The sequence below is a fragment of the Archocentrus centrarchus genome, chromosome 9 (genome assembly GCF_007364275.1).
Source record: "Archocentrus centrarchus isolate MPI-CPG fArcCen1 chromosome 9, fArcCen1, whole genome shotgun sequence".
NCBI classification, from domain to species: Eukaryota; Metazoa; Chordata; class Actinopteri; order Cichliformes; family Cichlidae; genus Archocentrus; species Archocentrus centrarchus.
This window is the reverse complement of record NC_044354.1, coordinates 4988726-4997884: the sequence shown is the minus strand read 5'-3', so window position 1 is coordinate 4997884 and position 9159 is coordinate 4988726. Positions and strand designations below refer to the sequence as shown.

The 9159-nt window shown below is 42.6% G+C and overlaps 1 protein-coding gene across 4 annotated transcripts in view; it reads left to right on the top strand.

The window, feature by feature from the left end:
- The first annotated feature begins 7950 nt into the window (after nt 1-7950).
- Nucleotides 7951-9159, top strand: part of LOC115785470 (transducin-like enhancer protein 4) — a 42977-nt gene continuing 41768 nt past the window's right edge. For all 4 annotated transcript variants that reach the window (XM_030737130.1, XM_030737128.1, XM_030737127.1 and 1 more), the window contains exons 1-2: nt 7951-8249; nt 8582-8679. In XM_030737130.1, coding sequence (XP_030592990.1) covers nt 8205-8249; nt 8582-8679 — 143 coding nt within the window. In that variant the 5' untranslated portion in view covers nt 7951-8204. The remainder of the gene's footprint in view (nt 8250-8581; nt 8680-9159) is intronic.

Sequence of the window (9159 nt, the reverse complement as noted above, 5' to 3'; positions counted from 1 at the left end):
TTTGCATTCCAATCACTTCTCATTGGGTGAGGTAGAACCCTGACTGAGTGGGACTAATTTGCCATGCTAATGAGATGGCTCCGACAAACAGAGCCAGCTGGAGACCAGAGTAAATGATCCTGTCATCAGTCAAGAACACAAACATGGCTAACAGCTAATTAGCTCGCGGCAGTTTGTAGAGGTGACATTCTATCTGATCTGTGCCTCTGTGGAAGAGAGGCAGAAAAAAGAGGCGGCACAATAATGAAGAGAGGAAAGTGGCGGTGGGGAGGTTTGCCTTGGTTATGAGTTTGGCTTTTTTGTGTTCCCAAACACAAATGAGTGACGTGCAGTGCATAACATATGCAACCACATGCTCACCGCCATCTATAACTTCCCAGATTCCTTTCCGTTGAACTGTACAATGAGGATAAGGGCTGGTATATGCCATCAGAATGAAGGGAGAAAATATGCTAAGCAGACAATCAGAGGTGTACCCCCTGGTGCTAAACAGCCAATCATGGCTGTCCCAGTGTGTGTCACCAGCCAGCAGGAGGCAGAATTAGTCCTGGTTAGCAGCCAGAGCCCTGCCGAGTGGCTGATTAGTCTTTTAGACTGAAGAGGAGACAGAATGTTAAACGTCCAACTGCCTATCTGAGACTCCCCTGCACAGGAGACAAAGGCAAGGACTTTTTTTTTTATTGAGAAGAAAAGTTACCAGCTGCCCTGTTGTTTTATGAATGCGATACATCAAGCTGGACAGTTAGCACTTTTTAGCATGTTCAGAGAATCGGGTCCTTATAATGGAGCAAACATGGATGAAGGATGTGAACTAATTTAGTTTGTGCAGAAAAATATCTGTGATTCATTTAGCTGTGGTATAAAGCATTGGGAAACAGTGCATAAACATTTAATGAATGGCCTTTAACATTTTGTAGTTTTACGTGCTTATTAATGTAATTCCTTCTGTGGGAATTGGAGGCTGGTGTATAAAAGTAGATTTTGGTATTATACTAAAGCACACTTGTAATAAAACAAACATCTTCCTCAGATGGATTGAAATTCCTGACAAGTAGTGATCTTTAATAAACAGTTTGAATGCCCTTATAACTGCATTGTGGTCTAAATACTTATTTACTGTTAATATGCTGCATGTAAATGCTAAATGGTTACCTATTCCTGCAATGCCTGCCACAGTCTGGTGCTATGCACGTTCTGGGATGCTGTAGCTCTGATTAGCCCTGTGCATTGTCTGGACCCCCAGGATTTCTGTTTCAGACGTTCTCGATGTCACCACTTCCCCAGTAATTAATTATTCCTCATCTAAGTCTGCCTCTTTTTTTTCCCCCGCTTTCACTGTCTTGGTGTGTTTGTCATCTGGTCGCTCCGTGCCATTTCAGTTTTTATCAGCACAAACACTTGCATCCATCCATTTGTAATCTAATAAAGAAATGGCAGCAATCTGTATGTTCCTTTCGGGGGACTGGATGACTTTGAGCACCAGATGCTGATGTTCCCCCAGAGTCGTTACCGAGATGGAGCCGATCTTTAACTGTCTCCAATAAAGACACACACACACACACACACACATGCACGCATACACATACACACACACACATGCACATGCACACACACACACATACACTGCCTCCAGTCACTCACTCAGCATGGAGGCAGGATTAACCTGCTGGTAGCAGAGTAAATCCAGCACCGCGCTGCCTCTGCCCCTCGCTCTCTCTGTCTGAGGAGGCCTGGTTATCCCTCCCTGTTCAAAGGGGCGGCCACCGGGGATTAATGACGTGTTAAAGGGGCAACCATGGGGGATTTAGACACGGCTCGCTGTAAGGACAGGAGATTTGAGAACACGGACCAGTGGTTAGTGCTTATTGAAGTATGATTAGTTAGACACTGAACCCCCAACATGCACATACACCAATGACAGGCAAGGTGCTACATATATTATCGCTCTGTAGACCCAGAGGATGCTGTTGTGGTGACGAGCCAATGCGCTCGTCTAATATAAAATATCCCTCAATGGCCCTGCTGACCTATGGGACAAGAGCAGCTTATTGTTAGAAGTCAGCTGTGAATGTATGAGATTAATTTTTGCAGTTTTATGGTTAATACATGCTAACGTGTATTAGCGTGTGAAGAGCTTTGCCGTGAGCTTTATAACCTTTCCGTCTTCCCCTGTCGTATGTCTGTGAAATCAATTCCTTGGACATTCGAAGTGTTTCAGTCTTTAACTGGGATGTCCTGATGTAAATGCCATTTAAAATTTCTAATGCAGAAACACACTTTATCACCCGTTAGCATGTGATAGCAGCACCGCCGGTGAGAATAAGTGTAAAGAGAAGGTTATTTATCTCTGTGAAGTTGACTCTTTATGTACTTCATTGGTTTGCATACATGTAAAAGAGTTGAGGTTGCAGTTTAATGCAACTTAACACCAGCATTATGCATCATGATAATTAATACATTTTACCAACATGAAAGAATTATGCATATGGAATTACTTAGTAAACAAAAAAGTGTTAAACAAATCAGATAAACAAAGTAGGCACCTCTTGCTTAGATGACACCTTTGCACATCTGGCCATTTTCTCAGTCAGCTTTATGTCACCTGGAGTGGCCTTCAGGTAACAGCTGTTCTCTTCAAGAGTTAATTTCTTGAATTTTTTGCCCTCTTAATGTGTTTGAGACCGTCAGTTGTGTTGTGAAGAGGTAGAGTTGGTATACAGTGAATACCCCTGTTTGATTAATGTTCTAATCCATATTATGGCAAGAACTACTCAACTAAGTAAAGAAAAATGACAGTCCATCATTACTTTAAGAAATGAAGGTCAGACAATCCAAAGAATTTCAAGAACTTTGAGAGTATCCTCAATCGCAGTTGCAAAGACCTTCAAACGTTCTGATGAAACTGGCTCTCATCAGGACCACCCCAGGAAAGGAAGACCAAGAGCTCCCTCAGTAACAGGATCAGTTCATCAGAGTTACCAGCCTCAGAAACAGCAAGCTAACAGCACTCCAGATAAGAGCCCACCTAAATGCTTCACAGAGTTCAAGTAGCACACACATCTCAACATCAACTGTTCAGAGATACCCCTCAGATGTACTCCTTTCTAATCCTGTCTGTTCTGGTCACTTCCAGTAAAAATCTTAGCATCTTCCAACTCTGCCACCACCAGCTCCTCTTCCTATCTTTTTGCTATTGCCACCATTTCCTAACCATACATCATTGCTTGTCTCACTACCAAACTTTCCCTTTTACTCTTACTCCTATTCTTCTGTCACAAATCACCCCTGACACCCACTCCACCCTGCTTGCACTGTCTTCTTCACCACTCTTGCTTACTGTTCATTGCTTTTGGATGGTTGACCCTCAAGTATTTAACCTCATCCACCTTCACTACCTCTGCTCCTTGCAGGTTCATTGTTACACTGTTTCCCTCTCATTCACACATGTATTCAGTCTTGCTTCCTCTAACTTTTATTCCTCTTCTCTCCAGTGCATACCTCCACCTCTGCTCTCACTACAGTTTACAATATTGTCTGTGAACATCACAGTCCACAGAGACTCCATCCTGACCTCATCTGTCAACCTGTCCATCACCATTGTAAACAAGAAGGGGCTCAGGTTGATCCCTGATGAAATCCCACCTCCACCTTCATAGCTGTCCTCACTTCCTCCTTACTAATCTTCTGCTCTTCCTAATTCACTTTAGATTTTCATAATGTTAGTTTGAATGAAAAGTCTGGACCAGACAAGTTAGAAATTAAACTACTCATAGCTAAGTAACACAAGACGCATTCCTTAGTATGTTGGGGGCTGCACTGAGTGTGCGGGGAGGTTTGTGATAACAATCAATGCTAATGTTGGTTCGCTAATCAGCAACACACCATAAGTTACTGTCGCTTAACAATATTGGTTCTCAGTGCCACTCAGTTGATCACTGGACACCCAAATGCTTCAGAGGCTTTGTGTCAGCTGTTTCAGTTTGACAAACAAGTAAACATGCAAAAAGCAAAGTGACAAACAGGACATATGTGAGAATTAAAAAATGAAATACAAATGTAATAAAATGATGAGATAATGATGATGACACAAAATCGGAACACCTCCATATGTCTTCCTTCTTCTCTGGGGAGCACTTAGAGACCAAAATTACAAGCTCTTTCAAATCTAGAAGGAGCATACTAATGAATAAACTGGGTAAATAGTTGGGAGTTCATTAAGCTTTTTTGTAAATGAGCACTAAAGTGAACCTGAATGTTTTTATCAATTGTGTATCTAAATGTAAATCATCAGCTCAGTCATGAAAATCGATGTTTTTTGCATTTTTATTTCCAACTTGCACAGAACTTTGGTGTCCAGTGAAACACACAGAAGCAGCTATCGCAGTCAGTCAGTACATCATTTGCATAGCCTGTGCTGCTGCTGCCATGATATGTGGCGGAAATCAATGCAGCCTGACTGATAATTTGTTTTATATACCCTTGCCTAAACGGCACCTCCTGCACCATTTGAAAACCAATTTTTGTGCCTACACAAAGTTTTTCCTGTTTTATTTAAGTTAAATGAAAAGTATTTAATACAGTCTGACGGTTGCCATTCTGTATCTGTCTTGTATCTTTGGCTTTCTCTTCAAACCTTCAAACCTTCAAACCTTCGAACCTTACTGGGGCCTTTGTTCTCCCCGTGTCTCTTGAGTACTCTCTGTCTGCTCCAGCTACCTCTCACAGTCAACCGTCTTAATTAAGGACTCTTAGTATGCAGTAACAGTAAATTAGTGGATAACCCTGTACCTAATTTTGCACCTTTTTTAAGCGCTCCATTTTTGTACCTTGATGTAAAAGTACAAAATTGCCTTAACCGGTCTTTTTGAGGCACAAACTATCAGAGCACAGTGGCAGTACTTTGGACGGTAAAGCAATAGTGACCAGTTGGTAATGCAGGGTAAGAAACTTTATTTTCTGAGTGCACACAAAGATGTGATCTGGTCTCTATATGCTGCAGGGAAAGCTAAATAAGGGAAGGCTATCTATGACCGGTGGTCTGTCTTTGTAAGCACATGATGTTGAAAGGTAACAGTGAGGGAGAATAATATTAAAGATAAGCAGACGCAGTAGGCAGTGATGTGTGTGCATCTGTGTGTGCGTAACACCGGAAAGGAGGGCGGCAGCTGAAGAGACATATGTACAGGTACTGATATCTAGTTGGGATCAGAGCACTGAGCAAGATGTTAAGGTCGGGTTTCCTCGCCACCCACTCCCCACCACAGACCATGTCAAGCCTACCTCCTCCCCCTTAATCCCCCCTCCTTGTATAAGCCACTCTCCATACACACACAGACATCCAGGTTGCTACCCATCTATGCTCAAAATCCGCTCCTGTGCAATCTCCTGTGCATCAGCTGCCAAATGAAGTTCCTCTTTAGAAAAAAAAAAAAAAAGCCTTGGCTGTCGAATCGTCTGAGGCATCGTGCCTGGCGGCATAGGCAGCCCTCGTGTTGAAGCCAATAATCCGGCGTCAGAGCTTCAGGTGCGCAGAGGGTCGTGATTGACAGGACTCGATATGAGGCCCTCGCCTCACTTGACATTTGGGTTTCATAAGGTCTAGAACAAAAGGCAGGGGCAAAATAATCAGAGAGGGGCGCAGGCAAATAAATCTGTTTATTCCTCCTCACCTGCCCCCCTCCCTCACCTCTGCACCTCCTCTGCTCGTCCACATCATGGCTCAGCCCTTAGAGGGGAAAAGAGGGAGGGCATGATATTACCTTTTCACAGCCTTAGTGGATTCATGCACCGCGACAGCAGGTCACTTTAGGCTCTGTGCTTACCTGAGATATTAGTTTGTATGTGTGGTAGATAGAGATGTGTATTTGAATGGCTGAGGCTGAGTGTGTGTGTGTGTGTGTGTGTGTGTGTGTGTGTGTGTGTGTGTGTGTGTGTGTGTGTGTGTACAATCCCATGTATGAGGGAGAAGCAGAGACAACAGACAAGACAGAGGCAGTTTGACGAGGATTGATGAGGTGTCATATTGTGGATAATAATTTATACACCTGTTTACACAAATAATAATATTAATCATAGAAGTAACATCACAATATACACTACTGAAGCACTGAAGGCTGTTTCATTGTGTAATCTAAGGCAGGCACACTATTATAAGAAATCTGATCCTAAATAGCTTTAATGGGTAATAATAAATTCATTTAAAAAAAAAAAAAGGGACAAGAAATATAAAGTGTAATGCAGCACAAGATGATTAAGACGTTTGGACACAGTCAGTCAGTTAGTTCTGCTAAATGACCGAAGGCAGCAGTGAAGAGAGCTGCTGACCCTGCAACAGTATGTTTCATCTACCCACACTAAACATCTCACAGCCATAATGCAGGGCGACAGACTATATACACTTGTTCAAAATGAATCTTGTCAGCTGCATGTGTGAGAGAAAAAAAGATTCTTAGTCATAATATTTCAATTTACTTTGTTCCAGCTGGACTGCACTACTTAAAGGGCAGGCAAATTCGGCAAACGATTCAAGCTCTGCTAGGAGGTATTTATCTGTGCGGTGCACATGTAAGGAATACATAAGGCTATATACAGTCTGCTTATACTTTACAAAAACAAGATAATATTACATGTGTGCTGTATATTAGCTTGCATACTGAAACATGAGCAGCAGGATTAGGAGGGGAGTTTGTCTGATCCATGAGATCACAAAAAAAGCGACTGAGAACACGAAAGGAAGGTCAGAGCCTAAATGTGTATTAGCAACATTTTCCAGCCATAATCACAAATGAGAGACAAATCAGATACATTAAGTATTGACTTTATAATTTCACTCCACCACATTTGTTTTAACTGCATGGCATTTTAGCTAGTCACTGTTAGGTTTGAGAGCTGAGGAATTTATAAAATTAGTTAAATGTTTAACTATACAAGAAGGTAGAAATAGCACGCCCAAAGCACCACTTAGATTGTCCCATTCATTTAATATCTAGTTAATAATAAAACAGTTTAGAAATTCATATAAATGACACTGAAATGACACAACTAGACACTGAATACAAGGGGCTGAGACGGAGCTAATTGACATCCACCCTGATATTGACGTCACCTTTGTGGCACTCACATTAATTAGCTTTTTATTTGTCCACCCTCTGTATGATTTACATAATGCGAGGCAACTGTATGAGAATTTAATTGCAGGGTTATAGGTGCAATCTGTGCACACAATAGCAGACAGTTTAATAGGTGATTCAATTAAAAAACAGGGGGGAAAAAACACGAGACACCAAGGGGCCATATGTTCGCGTCTGCCCCGAAGTCTCCGTAAAAAAGAACACGTAAGTCAACAGATAGTTTTCAGATTAATCCATGTCCTTTTGTACCAGACCGAGCCCCCACGTGGGGGTCTGCATAAATCGCGTCTTGTCGGATGTGATTGGATAGCTCGTGGATGACTGGCAGCCGGGTGCGACGGAGCGCGTATACTTTTCTGTCGCTATTGGCTGGCTTTAATGGCCGCTCCTCCCTCGGACCGCACAGCATTGGCTTTGGGGGTTTCGCGAAGGAGCCGGGAAGTTGTAGTTCTTTACAGCAGACGCACATCTGTAGGGCTTATTAGCGAATAATATGAATTAAACTACACGTCCCGACGTCGTGGTACGGGTCCCGGTAATTGTTGTGAATATGTAATTGAGCTCTTACGACGCTTGCTTCTAAATTTGGCGTCGCAGAGGCAGGGTGCTGTAGTCGGAGAGGTGGTCGGTTGGCCGGTACTGAACGAGGATGCGAACCTTTAACGGAGACTGTAGGAAATAAACCAATGAATGCGTGACAACGGGACGCAGTGGAGAAGCTTACTCGCGGACAAGTAGGGTCATGATGTGCGAGAATTTGATGTTTTATATGAGAAATCTGAGAAAATAGAGGATTTGTTATTAGTTCAGAAGGAGAACATTAAGCGCATAGTATAAGGTGCCGAAGGTTTTGGAAAAAACAAATTCTTCTTTTACTATTACGCTGAATGGACTTTTGAAATATTGTCTTGACGTCTCTGGTCAGCCAAAGGTCCGAGGATGTTTCCACTCTTCACGAAAGCTGCATTTAACCCGCAAACCGGCCACTGACGGACTTTTTACGCACGGAGAAAGCTCGGTTCTCAGGCACTTTGTTTTCATATTTATCTGGATGAACGTTACAAAACGTTTTCAATGATTCGAGATCTGAGCAAGATGTACCCCCCGGCGCGGCATCCGGTAAGTACAGAACAGTAGCGGTAAGGGCAGTGTGTCAAAACAGCGCAGATTAACAGTCGCGCCTGATGCGTAATCAGTTTAGATCAAGTTTCCGTGCCACTGCGCGCTCTCACGGACAATTGCGCTCATTGTCAAACTGCTACAGCTGCATGTGTGTCTCTGAGTGTGCGTGAGTTAACGTGTAAGGAGACTGAGTGAAACCAAAAGGGCCATCCTTATCACAGAGGCCTATTGTCAGCTACAGTGCTGCCTGTGTGTGTGTGTCGTTACACTGAACTTTGGTGGCTCAGTTCTTCCTTTCTTCCTTCGCACGCTGTTTGGTTTGGGTTGAGGTCCCCCACCAGCCGGGACAGCCGTTCAAGTTCACTGTCACCGAGTCCTGCGACCGGATCAAGGAGGAGTTCCAGTTCCTGCAAGCGCAGTATCACAGGTAGGAGTTCGGACGAGAGCATGACATTAACGGCGCACGGAAGCATCAGCTCATCAGCCAAGCGACAAAATACTTGTGAACCTTTCTGCATTACCTACGAATTTGATCTCTGTTGTTCTGGGTCCACATTAGAAGCAATGAGTGGATTAATTGATGACTTTATTGACAGGCATTTAATAAATGAACGATTTGCTAAAATGTACGTAAAAATGTGATTAAATATGATTCTTTTTTTTAGATTATTAAATGAGATCTATGAGATTTTTCTTCTTAAATATCTTTTGGGTTTTGCACAGTTGGTCAAACGAAACCAATTTTTTTATTCAGCTTGGGTTTCAGGAGCTTGTGCTGCACCCCCCCCCCCCCCCAAAAAAAATAAAATAAATAAAAATAATATAAAGTACTAACACTATATTAAAGAAATAATTACTCAAAAAGAATCCGTTGATTGATTGACTGGATTTTCAATCCACATTGTAG